This window comes from Aspergillus oryzae, chromosome 5, assembly GCF_000184455.2.
Source record: "Aspergillus oryzae RIB40 DNA, chromosome 5".
In the NCBI taxonomy this organism is placed as follows: Eukaryota; Fungi; Ascomycota; class Eurotiomycetes; order Eurotiales; family Aspergillaceae; genus Aspergillus; species Aspergillus oryzae.
Window position 1 is genome coordinate 1,582,880 of NC_036439.1, and position 16,269 is coordinate 1,599,148.

Genomic DNA, 16,269 nt, shown 5'->3' on the forward strand with positions numbered 1-16,269 from the left:
TATCCTGGCCCGATACGTTATACTCAATGGTCATCGTCGCAAGGAGAAACTACCAAGCTCCGATGGGCTTGATGATGCTATTGTACAAGTATACAAAGCAATTCTCGAGTACACAGCAGAGGTGAAAAAGCGGCTAAATGCAAGCGGTTTGAGTACGTACCCATATTTAGTTCTCCTGGTGGTTGCTCAAGCTGACAAGCGCTAGATCGCATGGGGAACAGTATCTTCCCAGTTTCTGACACAGAATTGAACAATCTCCAGTCTGCCGTGCAGGATCAGGACAAGAAAGTCAGCGATTGGAGTCAAATCAACAATTACATATGTGAGCTACCCAGCCAAGCTCTTCCTTCGCATCACTAATGCTTCATAGATCTAAGTACTAAAGGTGACGAAATACTCGCCAGTATCGAAAAGGTCTACCAGAATACAGAGACAATCAAAGTCAAAGTCAATTGTACGACCCATCCTTATTTACTAATGATCTAGACTGATTATTTCAGCGGATGAACGAGATAAAATTCTTAAGTGGTTGTCTGACATACAGTATTCTCATACTCAGAATGATCACCAAAGGGTTCGAACGCACAAAACTGGTGAATGGCTTTTGAGTTCAGATGAATATAGAGAATGGAAGGCTACACCAGGCAAATTTCTGTGGTTGCATGGACCTGGTAAGCACTCGTTTATCAGTCGTGGTAATATTTTTAACTGAGTAAACATAGCTGGCTGCGGAAAATCAATTCTTTGGTATGTCGACCACTATAATAAAGACCAAAAACTAATAAACCCAGCTCTACCATCATTCAAGACATCGAAAAACATTGCAGCAATGATCTTTCCAGTATAATTTCCTACTGGTACTTTCAATTCAGTCGCGACGAAACACAGAATGTGAAAAACATGACTAGGAGCATTATTCGACAACTAGTACCTGAGGAGCTTCCAGGATCACTTGTCAGTTTATGGGAAGAACATGGTCGACATAACCGTGAGCCAGACCAAGACAAACTCTCAACAGTTCTCCATGATGTGATTAACAATTATACGGGTGATCGTTTGTTTCTTATTTTTGACGCACTCGATGAATGTCCCGATAATGAAGTCCATGAGAGGGATTTGCTGTTTCAGGTTCTGAAGGGTCTCATTGACGAGCACGGGGAAAAGATCCATCTTCTAGCAACAAGTCGATACGAAGAAAACATTCGCTGTCACCTGGAGGAGAGCTTGGAGATAGATCTCGAGGATCGAATGAATAATGATGTCGAGGCTTTTGTCCGCGATGCACTCGATCATGGAAAGCTGAGCAGATGGAAAAAAGAAAAGGGGGTCAATGATCAGATTTTGGCAAAGCTGTTGGACACAAAGGAACCAAGGTATTGTCATGCACTCTGTTGTTCTCAGCAGAATATTTTGTTAAGATCTTCCCTCTGCCAGACGTTTTCGCTGGGCTGACCTACAAATCAAACGGCTCGAAAAATGCAAAAAAAGGGATCAAATCACGGAATCACTTGAAACGATTCCAAAAACTCTGGAAGAAACATACCAAAGAATCCTTCATGACATTCCTGAAGACGAAAAAGAGGACGCGCGCTCAATACTCACATGGCTCAGTTTCTCTCTTGAACCACTCAGGCTAGAGACTGTTGCAGCAGTGGTGGGCTTTCCACATCCTGAAGATGTTGTTGGAACTTGCACTACCTATTTGGTGACTGTTAGTCCATCGAATGGTACCATTAAACTCGCCCATTTTTCAGTGAAGGAATTTTTGGTCGTCTCAGAGTCTGTCCATTGGTATCAGTTAACTAAAAATGGTGGCCATATGGACATAGCTAATCGTGCCCTTGACGATCTGCTTGACAAAACTGAGGTTCTGACTGAAGAAGCTGTACATGGTCTGCCGCTCTTGAAGTATGCCGCAGCACATTGGAGCCGACATTTTTCAGAGCTTACTGACTCTGATGCCAAATTCTGGGACCTAGAGAAAAAGATACATCGCCTGTTTGAAGAGCGCATAGTCTACTTAAACTGGCGGCGTGTGGCTCGAGATAACTTTTCAATGAGCTCATGGGATAGAGGTCTTTTCTCCTTTGAGCCGCCCATCTACTTGGCCTGTGGAATGGGAATGCAGAATGTTGTTGAGAGACTTCTCTCACAAGGGGCTAACGCTTGCACAGAATTGGGGCTGAGCACAGTTGGAGTGGCTGCTCTGAATGGTCATCTTACTCTCGTAAAGCTGTTGCTGGGGAACATCGGCGTTTCAGCGAAAATAGCTTCGGAAATTGCGAGTTACATTGATCTCAATAATGTTCCACATGAAGAAGTTGAAGACCTTCTGGACTTACTTTTGAGCACTAAAGTCTTGTACGACAAGACTGCAAATGGATGTGTTCTTTTGAATGAAGATTTTGTTAGTGCCATAGCAGAGAACGAAAGGTCAGGTCGTCGGCTCATGTGCCTTCTTTTGGATAGGCAAGACAAGCTAGAGGTTCCTGTTACTGAGAGCGTTCTCGACGCAGCGCTATGTAATCGTGATGGCGGTGAAACGATGCGAGTACTTTTGGACAGGAGACGAAAGGGCATCCAAATCACTGAAGGCCTAATGGAGTCAGTGGCTGCTGATTCCAGATATACTCCTGATATATCAGAGCTGATTCTTCAACGTTGGGGCGCTACGGTTCCTTTAAATCAAAAGATCGTCAAGGAATTTGTGCGCCGTGCACCAGCGAAGGTGATGGAATTGCTTTTACAGATCCGTGGTCATGAAATTCAAATCACAGAGGAATTAGTAGACGCAGCTGCTGCTAATGGGGATCATGAAGTGTTTCGCTTGCTATGGGAAAGAGTGTCTGGTATTGAAATCACTTCGAAAACTTGGCAGCGTATCATCATATGGGGGTCCAAAGGCCTGGAAAGGATGGAAATCGCATTGGCAAAATGCCCTCAGCGCTATTTTCTGGAAAATGAAATAATCCTAAAAGTGGCAAGGTGTTTGTATGGTCTTCCCTTGATGCGAATGCTTTTGGACAAACGAGAGGCAGGACTGGTTGTTTTTGATGTTTCAGAGGCAACGATGATCGCAGCTGCTTCGAACTCCAACTGCCCACAACAGATGATGGAACTGGTCATCAACAACGCGGACTCGGAAATTCCAGTCAACGAGAAGATTTTATCCTCAGCAATTGGCAATGTCCGGGCATCAGAATCTGCCTTGGAGTATTTGCTTGAGCTTGAACAAAACCTGCCGATCACAGAGGAAGTATTGGTATCAGCAGCAGCAGCAACAGCAGTACCTTTTTATCAACGCAAAAGAGTACTCAAATTTATTTTCAACAAATTTCCAGATGCTCCAATGACAGATCGTGTCTTTAAGGCAGCTGGGCATATGTCTGGGGTGTTGTTGTCACTCTGGTTAAAACGAGGTCGTCATATACAGGATTGCCAGCTGATAGGGAGGCTTCTGGGGCAAGGTATTGTGAGCTTACAGGAACTGACGAAACTATTTGATGAAGGGCTAGTAGAGATGGACGACAATCTGGTGGATGCAGTGGGGACCCAGAACGCTCTGATTATGGCATTGGAGGGGTACGGTGCTATGGAAAAGCTGTTAGATTTACGAAGAAACGATATCACAGTTACTGAAGAGGTTGTATTGAGGGCTCTGGATGAAGTTTGCGTGGATGGTCAGGCCTTTAAAATGTTGACGGATCGACTGGGATCAGTAGTACCCGTTACAGAGAAGATTTTGGAAAAAGCTTTTCTGAAGGATCAATCAATACTCTTGGATCTCCTGCTGAAAGAGGAGCGAAATTGGAATCTTCAAAAGGTCTGGGATGCGATTTGGCGAAATCATGGTTACTTCCTTAGGGATATTGTGGGAGGTGCGAATGCTCTTCTGAAATATGGAGAATTTGATGTTTCTCAGACCCTGGTGGAGTTCCTTCCACGCCATGAAGAAGATGGCTTCTCAAATAAGGACCTTGATGAGCTGGTCAATTTATGTGCTGGACGAGACATATCAGCTCCTGCTATGGAAATGATCTCAGTGATATCATTCAAATGGGGCGATGCGAGGACTATCCGGGTATTCATCGATCGACTGAGTTCAGCGGTACCCATGACAGAGAAGGTTTGGGATGCGCTTTGGCTAAACGATGGATTCTCTTTTCAACAGAAAGCGATAATTTCAAATATTCTTCTAGAATATGGGGAATTTGACATTTCGCAGATCCTACTAGAGTTCCTTCCACTTAGAGAAGAAAAGGGGGTCTTTAGTGATGAGGAAATTGATGAGTTGGTCAATCTGTGTGTTGGGCAAGACATATCAGCTCCTGCTACTGAGATGCTCATCGAGATACTATTTGAATATGGTAATGCAAACTCCATCATGAAGTTCGTCAAACGCAAACCCACTGTCCAACTTACGGATGGCCTTATTCAGCGTGCAGATAGGAATGAACGGGCATACAAGAAGGTTTTGATGCCTTTCCTCTACTCAAAAAGAGCCGCGGATCAGAATATCAACAATGCTGAAGCCAAGACAGAAGCAGAAGAAGACTAGCTCACTTTATCTTGAATTGTTGATTAGACCAAGTCTGTCTATATAGTTGAATGGATTCAAATTCAAGCATGGCCATTTGAATGAGACCTTCATATATGTCATATGAGAGGGCGAACACAGCAGTATAGCACTTCTTTGGATACAGAGCATCATTCTAACCGTGCCACAGAAGAACAGCCGTGACCACTTCAGTAAGTTCCACCGTCTAATCTGCATGAATACCACAGCAATGTGAGTGAAGAAATGCCGTGGAACACTATTCTGACATCACCAGGTGCTGAAACGAACTTTTCTCGCTTATATCCGCAGTTTGCTCATAGTCTTCATGCAAGGCGTTTTTCTAGCTATGCTCTTTCGCATACAACGGAGAACACCACAGCCTAAACAGGGACTGGGTTTTTAGAAGCTCGGCATTCCTCTTTCAATTGCATATCATTCTGTGGCTCTACTCATTGCTCTAATCGGAGCCCATGATACCACTTACCCCTTAGAGACCAGGCCTTTTGTCCCCTTACACTGAAGTCGATGTCCCCATCAAGAAAACGGTGATAACGCATATTCGCTCAAGATAGCGATGACCAATTCTAACTCATCATCTCTACCGCAGTATCAGCTTCTATCCAGCCAGAAAAGCAAAATGTGTCTTTATCCCAGCAGTGCAGGGAGGGTCTACATGCCCTTGTTTTACTACCTCTTCCCTCCTATCATCTGAACCTCTGCAATCATCACTACCTATAGTGGCAAAGCTGTACTGCGGGTGATGCCTTTAAAAAAGCAGTAAATTGGCTTTTTCGACTAGTTCCATCAGCACTGGTGGTAGTGACCGAGGCTTTTTCTGTAAAATAGATAGAACAGAGAAAATTCGCAATAAAACCACTCAAATGCCAAGAATTACACCATTATCAATATCCACATCAGTTCCTATACCTCCGGCACTTAAGCTGCCCATATGAGTTAGTAGTGAATTGGATCCTGTAGACATGGAGTACAGCATCAATCGCCATCGATTGAATCCGTTAAATCTCCCCAAAGGTCTCCGGAGCTCGGTGCCAGTGTTTGTCTGTTCGACGCGCAGTCCCTGGTCCACAGCTTCCTTCTGGATGTCAAATACAACCGGTTGCTTCCGATCACAGATGTATTTGATCACAAGCTTCCCAGTAGTTGGACCATCGTCACAAGGGAAGGTCCGGCTTCCCTTGTCAAGAGACCCTTCCAGTATGTGAACTTCAGTACTTCATATGTGCTCCGAGATTGCGAAAGATTACCATCATCCCAGAGTGTCGAAGCCAGAGCAACAGCAGGGAGGTTAGATTCCCCGAAGAAACTCCAGAAAATGCAGAGGTTAGCTATTGCAGCAGGGGCTATGCGGGGATCTGAAATCCGATGGAGGTAGATATCGCCATTTACCGGGGCGTTTGCTGAATGTGATGCAGATATCCATTTCACAATCTCCGAGGTATGTCTATATTTGACATGCTCGTGTTGTCGAAGCCAGGAGTATCGACCAGCGTCACTCGATCATCTTTGGCGGTGGTGAAGGGGAACTCCTTTAGATGACGAGTGTCTAGTTCCCTGGTCGGCCATGCAAGAATTTAGATGATAACATCGCACAAAAGAGAGGTCCGCCTACCCAGATTCAGACCCAATCTTGTTCAAAGCGCCCTGGAAGCAGGCACCGGTGATGCCAGAGGTGGCACGAGACTACATGGCATTTCGTAGAGTTGCTCGCCGAGGAGCAATCTAAGAAGTATGTATGTCCCTAGTCAGACAAATACGCCTTCTTCAATTTTGATAGCGGCCTGCTGGGTCCTTGTCTTTTAGTGGATGGCGGATGTGATGGTACAGTGTGAGTTGTGAAGGGGATATGTTAGATTATTTGGTTTGGCTTGTGCTTGCTAGAATGTTTCATTTGTATGACGCAGTAAATGGTGCTGCTCGACCAATATATCTTTGATAACAATATCCAGCCACAGAATCTAAAGGTGTGTTATTGATTCCTGCAATATTTACCGCCCTATCATCTGCTGTCTTCTTAGCAAGATGAGATCAATGGTCTATGATGAGCTATCTAACTAAAGTCACAAGCATGGCCAAACAGATATTTAAGAAAGTATTGTACCAGCACCTGAAATCGCTGATGTTGCTGAAGAGCCGCCTGTTGTCCTTGTGGATGTAGTAGTAGCTTGGGCTCCAATTTCTGTAGACTATTTATAACATCAATTAGCATTCCGTGACATTATGAATGATACATTTGAATTACCAGCATAATGAGAATGGAGAGTATTACCGTTTATAAAAGAATCGGTAGCAGTAGCATACGATGCACACGATGTTGCAGTATCGCCTCAACCTGATGCTTCTGCCACAGAAACGAATTGTCTTCGTAGTATTGCCAGACACCGTAGGTCAAGGTACAAGGGAGATTCATCTTTTAGCTCCATGGTATACGTCAAGTTATTCAATAAAAAATCGCGAGTCGTCCATAAGCTAGATCCAGTCTACCGTAGTAATTCACCATCACCAGAGATACAGAGTAGACGCAGTCCTATTGTTAGAAACACGGAGATACTTTAGGACCTACATGTGTGCTAAATGGCGTACTGATAACCCAGAAGCTCATCTAAAATCAAATAAATTCCAGTTTATTATCATAATATCAACTCGTTAAAGGCTTCGCTCATTTTTTTGTCCATGGCAATGTGCAATAATAACAATAATTTCTGAAGACGCCATCTGGTGCTCTCTATAATACCCTCCGAGATCCTTATGCCTATATCCCAAAGATCTCCAGCTACGGAAAGGTAATAATACTGGCCGATAAATATAAAAGAAAAATTGAAAAGGTAGGGCCAAGAGAAGAGTGACCGAATAGGTACTCCTACAGTCTCTTGACATCTCTCCTGCTCAATACCACTTCCAATCCTTTCAGTGGTTGATAGATATGTGCATTCCACCACCATGGTAGTGGATCAAGGACCGTGAATCGAGGGTCCTTCCAGAATAGCAAAAGATCGCTTCCCTGACTGACTAAATGGTCGAGTTGCTGGGCAACCGGGTATAGAGAGGGGAGCACTCTCCGGACATCACATTGCTTGAGCGTCTTGTAGAAGGTGAATTTGCTCCGTGAGACCGCCGATATGCTTGCTCTAGCCTGCATTCGTTTTCTGTCCAGGTCTACGGACGTATCATCAGGCTGTGATGAGAGAACCGCCAAGTATCCATCAATCAATGAAGGCGACGGTTCTTCCAGAAGATGCCTGACAGCGGTCGTGCCTTGAGTGCAGCCAGCAATATGAGTTACGTAGCGCACATTGTTAGCATCGAATTCTTCGTCGACCATTAACCGCAGGCAAAGATGGCCGGTCATCCGATGGCCCCCTTTAAATGCGAAACGGTCCATGAGTCGGTGAATTGCCAATGCAAGCCCCTCATCTAGGCGGGAATGGCCCCAAGGTTGATTGTCCGCTGGACGAATCTTAATAGCCTTAACCTGTCCACTAACGAGCAGCAATTCGGCGAAGAACTCCCCCAGCCGAGCTTGCTGCTGCAATACCCATGGCCGATCTTTTGAGATTTGGATCTCGCTGACTTCCGTATAAGTCATGCTTAGGGTCCTCTTCGGCAAGGTGACGACTTTGTTGTCGCTCACGGCAAGATCTGGTCGGCGCATATGGTAGACCTTGCTTGGCGACCGATGCAAGATCTTGTGTATAGAGTCGCGCGACTGCACTTGGTAGTTTTCTACCACGGGCAATTCCTTTTCGACTAGATACTGCGTGAAGGATTCTGTGTCGCTAAACTGATTGACTAATTCCGTGTCCAGGTGGATACATTTACACGCAGTTCGGCTTTCAATTGCCTGTTTGGCCATTGCGTCTTCCAGGACGCTCGCCCGCGACGAACAAGGAATCCAGATATCAGCTTTCTCCCTCTGGATGATGTCGAGTAGGCGGGACACATAGTGCGACCTCGGGATGCGATAGTAAGTCGCTAGTGTTTTCGACATGCCTTCACCCGATGCGAATGGGAGATCTGTGATGTCGGCGCCCACCACCCGATGGCCGTGATAGTATAGACATCGTGCCAAGGCCAGCCCGTAAGGGGTGTCAATGCCGGTGATGAAAATGGTTTTCGGATAGAAATGAACATCACGTCGCGCGGCCTGCCGGCGATGGACTGGATTAGAATGCGAGAGGAAAACAGAAAAATGGCCGACAAGGCACGTAGCGAAAAGAATGGCGTTATCCAGCGGTAGAAGGATGAATGAGATGGCGATTCGGAGTAACAGACCGAGAGTCTGGATTTGTAATAGCCCTCGAATGGATTGGAGCGTTCTTTGTTTCGGAATCGAGCCAAAGGCTCGTCTCACTGTGGGGATGGACATGAGGCCGAATTCTTGATCTCTATCTGCATAGAGTTGGAAAGAAATGGATCGGTGGTGGTCCTCAGATGTGAATATTCATCCACGACCCCTCCGGAATGCTGCCAGACGACCACGTCAGCGTGCATATGGCCGGATTCGTGTTGCGGCGGAAAAGGTAGTATTTCGCTGTCAATCCAGGTGGCTGGGCTGAAAACCTGAATGTTTTCTTTTTCCCTTGCTCCAAGAATCACATGGAAGTTCACTTATCATTGGCTCCACCTTTGGGACAAAACTTTATCCATCCTCGTATCATTTAGTGACATTTACAATAGTTTTTAAGATCGACTGAACCATTCATCCAGCCCTACACTAGCATACAACTCACACAATGTAATACAATCAACCTCACTATCTCTATAAATATAGCACAAGATTGCAGAGGAAACCATTCGTACATTTTGTTTCTAAAAAACAGAAAAGATAAAAATAGAAAACAGGGAAAGGCACTAAAACAATGGAGAAAAACCCAAGCGATCTGCAATCAGCTCTCAGCCCACGAACCAATGCGCCTGAAGAAGATCGTCGATCTCCACTAGTTGTTCAGCACAGACCCCTTGTCTTCTACCGAGTTCCAAGATGTATTTTCCAACTCGTCACATAGCCTATCTCCTCAGGTGTTTAACAAAAAGTTAGGTAGGTCATTTATGACATAGTACGGTACACGAACAGTGGATATGGTAACAATGGATGATCTGATCTGATAAGACCTAAAAGTAGGGCAACACAGTATGCAAGCAAGGCTCTGAACAACTTCTTCTAGTGTAACTTCGGATGATACACGAGTGTGTTTTGGTATAATATTTCAATAATAAGCAAATTCGACGTTTCATTATTTCACATTACAATTGATGCTCGAATACTTTTATTTCTTCAATCGAAGCCCAACAGTTGAGGTACCGAGCTTGGAGATCCCCGGACTTAGACAACGACAATACTTGGAAGATACTTCTTGTAGGGCATGCATCGGACAACGGAAACAGATAATCAACATACCTTCAAACGGGATTAATAAAGGAGACTGAAAGTATAATTGTTTGATCGAACTCTATGACAAACCATCTTATAGTCCCTTCGAATATCAATTCTGTAAGCCTGATCGCTCCCACCATATGGGATTGGCAATTGCCCTCTCCCTAGAATGTTGCCAGATATTCATACTCATCAGAACTATTTTATCTATGTCGCGAGGCTTGACCGCTAGTAACTACATTACTATCTGGACAATAAACTCAAGACTCTTGTTAGAGCTGCTGTGAACATCAGGTTTTCTGACAACGTATTCTTTATAACTCGAGTGTAGTCAATCCCTCAACTAGAATTCCAACTTGTTATCTATTTGAACCGAAAACTATCAGCAATTCCAGGAAAATAGAACACAACGAATCAGCGAAGTAACGCGACTTTTCAAAAGGATACTGACGCCTATGATCCATCAGAAACGTCAGCGGCTTTAACCCTATATCCTCACGCTCCATAGAATACTTCTCTTAGACCACGTCCAACCTATATATGACTCACAAAGGTGAAAGTAACAAGCATCCATGACTCAAACCCAAGGAAAAAGGTTACCGAATCCCGTCGATCCTTCAATCCTTCAATCCTTCGGAGGGATATGAAATGAGGGGCTGAAACCCTTATCAGATCATCGGACATCAAACTAGACCTCGGAGTTTACGGAGTCTTGACCTGAACCCGGTATCCGAGCCCGATGCTTCGCACGCGAGATAAAGATTAGGTTACATTGCTGGACTGGGGTATAATTATAGTTAGCGTCAAGCTAGATAAACTAATCTTGTCATTGTCTCTATAGTTTCGTGGATGGCGGAATTAGTGCCGTTTTCGGGGTTATGGATTGTTGGTGGGCATATAGTTATGTCCGAGCTTGGTCTTTAGGTTTGGATGATGACGATCGTTGCCTTGGAATTGAGATTATAAATACCATGGTTGGTCTGGGGTGTCTGTGGTATTGTTCTTCTTTAGATGTGAGACTTTTTCTGTCTTTGGTTTATTAGTGTTGAATTATCGGTGTCTCTAGTAGTTATTGTTCATAATGTCGCAAAACCAGCCTACAACTCGTCAGGTAAGATTGATCCGATGTTGTTTCTAGTCTGATAAATCAGTGCTAATATGATCCATGAATAGCGCAATGACGAAGCCGAACTCGACCTTCTCGACTTCATCTACGCCCAGCCAAACCGGGATGAGATCCAAGGAAACCCCCAGAAAGTACTGGATCTGATTGACGAATTCGCTAAATCGCGTCACCTCATCCATGTGGGGCCCGAGAAAGGGAAGGTCGTAGCAGACCTCATAGCGGAGCGCAAGCCCCAGACCATGATCGAACTCGGAGGTTACGTGGGTTACTCGGCCATCCTGTTCGGCGATGCCGTGCGTCGGGCCGGTGGCAAAAAGTACTACAGTTTAGAGTTGAACCCTGAATATGCCGCCATCTCGACTCTGTTGCTGGATCTGGCGGGCCTCCGAGATTTTGTCCAGATCCTGGTGGGTCGCAGCGACCAGTCCCTGAATAAGTTGTGTGCCAGCGGCGAAGTCCCACAGGTGGAAATTATGTTCATTGATCACTATAAGCCCGCGTATACTACGGATCTGAAGCTATGCGAGCAGCTTGGCATGATCGTTCCCGATGTTTCGGTTCTGGTGGCTGATAACGTGCTCTATCCGGGGAATCCACCGTACCTGGAGTATGTCCGGAGCACGGTGGAGCAGAAACGAAAGGCGGCTGAGAAGGGGCCAATCCAGATGTATAACACGGAGGGTATACCTGCTGTGAGTGTGCGGGCCTTTCTTGGCTCGGATTCGACGCCTCTGTTTGACATCCTCGGGGACCCGAATTTGGTGTATGAGAGCACCTTGAATCAACCGGACGGACTTCGGGTGAGTGATGGCTTTCTTAATACAAGAATGATGGATTCTAACTGTTGTAGGATGCCCTTGAGATTACTCGATGTGTAGGAGTTGAGAAGGCGTGATCGGGAAAAGCATTTCCGGCGGAAGAGCAGTTCAATCGGTCGGCTCGGAAGACTGACACACGGTCGGCCTCTGCCAAATTTGGTAGAAATTTGCCCCGCCATGTCCGCCGGACCCAAAGGTTCCTATCGCGAGGACCTTCCCCCGCACTAGCTGTGTTTCTACATCATCACTAATATGACTTCTTGAGTAATTTTCCAAGTGTATATAAAGCTCCACAAGGCCCCGCCGGTCTCTCTTCCAAATACAAACTTCCAAACCCTATTACTTTGACAACCTTGTGATTGTCCCTGATAGATATCTATAAACCATTATGGCTTCCAAGACTTTCAACGTTGGTGTGGTCGGATACGGCTTCAGCGCTAAAACATTTCACATTCCTTTTGTTTCCGATGTTCCTCAGTTGAAACTGTACGCTGTTGTTCAGCGTACACCAAAGCCCGACGATGATGCCGAGAAGGATCACCCCGGCATCAAGTCCTATCGGACTGCCGAGGACATGGTCAAGGATGACGGAGTTGATGTCGTCATTGTCACTACCGCCCCAGACTCTCATTACCAGTTGACCAAGTTAGCCTTGGAGCACGGAAAGCATGGTGAGTGTCTCAGTAACAATCTGAGGCATCGATTCCTTTCACGCGCGCTAACAAAGCCACTATAGTTGTTTGCGAGAAACCCTTCACCCCCACCACTCAGGAAGCCGATGAGCTTGTTGCCCTTGCCGAGAAACAGAACAAGTTGTTGGCTGTGTACCAAAGTACGTGTCACTACCCGTGGTCAAGCGCCTCTTTCACGCACCAGCAAGCTGCAGAACTGCCACTAACAATAATTTTTGTGCAGACCGTCGCTGGGATGCCGACTACGTGACCGCCTCCAAGCTCGTGAAGAGTGGTGTCCTTGGCCGTGTCGCCGAATTCGAGACTCACTTCGACCGTCATCGCCCCGAAGAGCCCGCTCCCGATGTTTCGAAGTGGAAGAACAAGGTCGTTCCCGGTGGTAGTGCTATCTACGATCTCGGAAGTCATCTGTTAGATCAGGCCGTGCATCTGTTCGGACTGCCCAACCGTGTCACTGGATTTATTGGCTCTCAGCGGGCGGTCAACACCTCCGGCTACGAGGATTCTTTCACTGTCCTGTTCCACTATAACAACGGTCCTCTGGTGACTGCTAAGGCCGCTGTCGTAAGTCCAGAAGAGGAGCAACTGCGATTCTGGGTCCGCGGAGAGAAGGGCAGTTTTAAGAAGGTAAGGGCTTAGTTTCGGTGGTATTAAAGCCGAGAATTAATAAGCTGACGTGCCATTCTAAAACAGTTCCATCTCGATGTCCAGGAGGAGCAGCTCAAGAGCGGAATCAAGCCCGGCGACAGTGTATACGGCAGAGAACCTAGTGAAAGATATGGTATGCTTGTCTCCCGCATACAAAGCATTGTCAGTAGCATGTATACTAACTTTAGTCTTTCCAGGCACTCTGACCACTATCCAAAACGGCAAGCCCGTCAAAGAAGTTGCGCCGACAGTGGAGCCTCCCACCTGGTCTGAATACTACAGGAAGCTTGCCCGCGCTCTTGCCGGAGAAGGCGACCTTCCCGCCAGCGGAGCGGAGGCCCGTGATGTTATCCGGTTGATTGAGTTGGCACAGGAGAGTTCACGACAGGGAAAGACCCTTGATGTTTAGATTTGTATATGTAAAGATAAGATGTTGACGACCATGATATGCCATTTTTTTTCTTCGCACTCCTTGTTGACTCACTGCTATAAATATGATGCTGTATCCTGTTTGCAACAGAATGCCGATTTAGGTAAGAGAGATCTTTCGGAGGTGTTTGCTAATACGAGTTATGTGGCCAACCGATAGATTTCATTGACAAGATGAGCCGAGTAGCGTACATCTGTAAAGCCCGTCATGACTGTAGTCCACTCAAAGTCGGTATTCGGCATTTGATAGTTGTATTTCGTCTCAATGGATGTCATGGGCTTCGCTTATTTTTGATGTTCTGGAGTTTAGTATTATCATTGTCGACTGCAGTCAGCAATAGCGCGGCTGACAAGCTCGGCTTATTCTCTGCAAGACTCGGCGAAAGGAAGGGAACTAAGAGCAATAAAAGGTCAAGAAGACCGTATGGATGAATGAATTGACATGAAACTAACTTGATGTGGCCGGGGTAATCCACGAATCGGGGATAATTTCCATCGCGTAGGGCACGCCGTAAATTACGTTACGAAACTGTGGGGTCGACGAAAATCCTCAGGTCCCAATGCCGCTAAACCCAGAACGGCAATCTGTTACTTAATTGAAATGCGCTCAATGGCAGAACCAAGCAGATGAGCACCGTCATCGTCATCCCTTTCAGGCGACACAATGTTTCTTCCGTCAATTCCAGGCGGTTATTCTCTCGACTTTCCGCGGAGATACAGTACAGACAGCTCACCGTCTGCCGGTCTTCCTTTGGCTTTAAGGTCATTCCTCGGGGACTAAAAGTACTGAAGTATCCCATGGTCCCAACCTTCAGTGGCGCTTTCATGAACGCGCTGCGGGTTAAATCTCCTGTTCTTTTTCAAACGGTCAAGGGCTGGTGAGTGTCCACTTCTCATTTGCATCAGATGATCAAAATACGGAGTAAGAGGATGGTCTATTAGTCAAGTTCCTCATCTGTCGATTGCCGGTAATTTCTCGGTTCAGCCTAGATCCTCGTCTTTCCCTGTTTAGCAGTTCCTGCTTATCCTTTTCCTATATTTCCCTCATACTTTATATATACCCTTAGCGCTGGGGAATATTTTCTGTTTTGTACCTAGCGTTTTATTGGACATTTTTCACCTCCAACAAGTGGCAATTGGCTCTAACCTCACCAGATACATAAACCCAGAAGAAGTGTTTGTGACCTAACACGCAGCAACCCATTTCGCGCGTAGAAAACACTCCAGTCAATCTCGATGTTAAGGAACGTGGACTTTTCCCGCTGGCATGTGGATATCGACAGATACCTGAATCCGTTGGTTCCACGTCCGCCATGGCGCTGGCTACCTCGTCCCATCTCTCACTTCCTGGGATATAGAGGGGACAAACCTCCAAAGAATCTGGGCAACCTCGTGCTCGCCTTCTGGTCCCTGATCGGCGTCTTCTGTGGTGTATTAGTCGTCGCCGAAGTATCCTTGCATGTCCCCTCTTTCCAGCACCACCATGCGCCAATTATTGTGGCTAGTTTTGTACGTACCTGGCTCACGTCACACAGACCCCTGCAATGATCAACAGACTAATGTTCAGATAGGGCGCCGCAGCTGTGCTGGAGTTTGGCGCCATCGAGTCACCATTTGCGCAACCGCGCAACGCTGTCCTGAGTCAGGTCATGGCGAGCGCTATTGGAATTGGGATTGGAAGACTCTTCGCCTTAAACCCCCATGCTAATGCACTACCTCAGGTTGGGGGAGCTCTGGCCTGTGCAATCACCACCGCCGTGATGGTTCTGACGAAAACCGTTCACCCGCCCGCTGGCGCAACGGCTCTCCTTTCTGTCACCGAAGGGTATGAAATCGGCTGGTTCCTGATCCTGATCATGTTCCTTGGGTGTATCATGATGCAATCGGTGGCACTGGTGATCAATAACATTCAACGACGGTTTCCGGTGTATTGGTGGACTCCTGATCCTCTTCCGCGTCCCAAAGTTGTTGTGGAGGACACTGAAAGTGCCCGAGAAGGCAAGCAAGAGAGCTTGGCCTCTAGTGCATCGGACGACGATACTCAAGCTCCCGTTCCAGCACGGATCGTTATCCAGGAAGGGAGGGTTTCGATACCGGATAATGTTTGGCTCACGGCAGAGGAAAAGGAGTGGTTGGAAAAAATCAGTCAGCGCATACGTTAATACATACCACCTTGTTGGCCAATATCACACGGTTGGGCCATATACCCACAGTCTACCAAGCGACATATGAACATATATATTTTCCATCTAATTGCTAAACCGTGTTATATACAGGTAGAAACGAAAAATATCTACACTATTGTTAGTACCACAGCTTGCAATGTGAGTAGTATGGCGAAAGATATGGATCTGGACACTTTACAGATAATACTATAGATAAGTTTCAGAAAAGCTACAACTAGGCATATGCGGGGACCCCTCTTGATGCATGAGATTACCGGCAGGATACCAGCATGCTGAAGCACATATGGTAGTATGCTGTGGCTTTGATGTCCCACGGAGACACATCTGCCACGACATGAGTAAGGGTGATCTGCTATTACCTTATTTGCTGACCAGTCTGGACTGGTGCCTTGGGCGTAAGGCTGTAAATCACGTGTAATT

At 46.2% G+C, this 16,269-nt stretch overlaps 5 protein-coding genes across 5 annotated transcripts; 4 read left to right on the plus strand and 1 right to left on the minus strand.

Annotated features, from left to right (window-relative positions):
- Positions 1-900: 900 nt before the first annotated feature.
- On the plus strand, positions 901-4,558 carry AO090701000288 (uncharacterized protein; the record flags this gene model as incomplete). Its single annotated transcript, XM_023237389.1, has 2 exons — positions 901-1,412; positions 1,435-4,558. The coding sequence occupies 2 exons, from the start codon at positions 901-903 to the stop codon at positions 4,556-4,558; spliced, it is 3,636 nt and encodes a 1,211-aa protein (XP_023092069.1).
- Positions 4,559-7,436: 2,878 nt separating this feature from the next.
- AO090701000286 (uncharacterized protein) lies at positions 7,437-8,942 on the minus strand (the record flags this gene model as incomplete). The annotated part of the gene is made up of 1 exon (XM_001823099.3): positions 7,437-8,942. The coding sequence occupies one exon, from the start codon at positions 8,940-8,942 to the stop codon at positions 7,437-7,439; it is 1,506 nt and encodes a 501-aa protein (XP_001823151.1).
- A 2,089-nt stretch (positions 8,943-11,031) lies between these two features.
- Positions 11,032-11,971, plus strand: AO090701000285 (O-methyltransferase; the record flags this gene model as incomplete). Its single annotated transcript, XM_023237390.1, has 3 exons — positions 11,032-11,061; positions 11,124-11,768; positions 11,927-11,971. The coding sequence occupies 3 exons, from the start codon at positions 11,032-11,034 to the stop codon at positions 11,969-11,971; spliced, it is 720 nt and encodes a 239-aa protein (XP_023092068.1).
- Positions 11,972-12,282: 311 nt separating this feature from the next.
- On the plus strand, positions 12,283-13,643 carry AO090701000284 (putative NAD binding Rossmann fold oxidoreductase; the record flags this gene model as incomplete). Its single annotated transcript, XM_001823097.3, has 5 exons — positions 12,283-12,565; positions 12,631-12,726; positions 12,810-13,213; positions 13,280-13,367; positions 13,432-13,643. The coding sequence occupies 5 exons, from the start codon at positions 12,283-12,285 to the stop codon at positions 13,641-13,643; spliced, it is 1,083 nt and encodes a 360-aa protein (XP_001823149.1).
- Positions 13,644-14,899: 1,256 nt separating this feature from the next.
- AO090701000283 (HPP family protein) lies at positions 14,900-15,825 on the plus strand (the record flags this gene model as incomplete). The annotated part of the gene is made up of 2 exons (XM_001823096.3): positions 14,900-15,172; positions 15,235-15,825. 2 exons carry the CDS (start codon positions 14,900-14,902, stop codon positions 15,823-15,825), a joined length of 864 nt encoding a protein of 287 aa, XP_001823148.1.
- Positions 15,826-16,269: the final 444 nt, after the last annotated feature.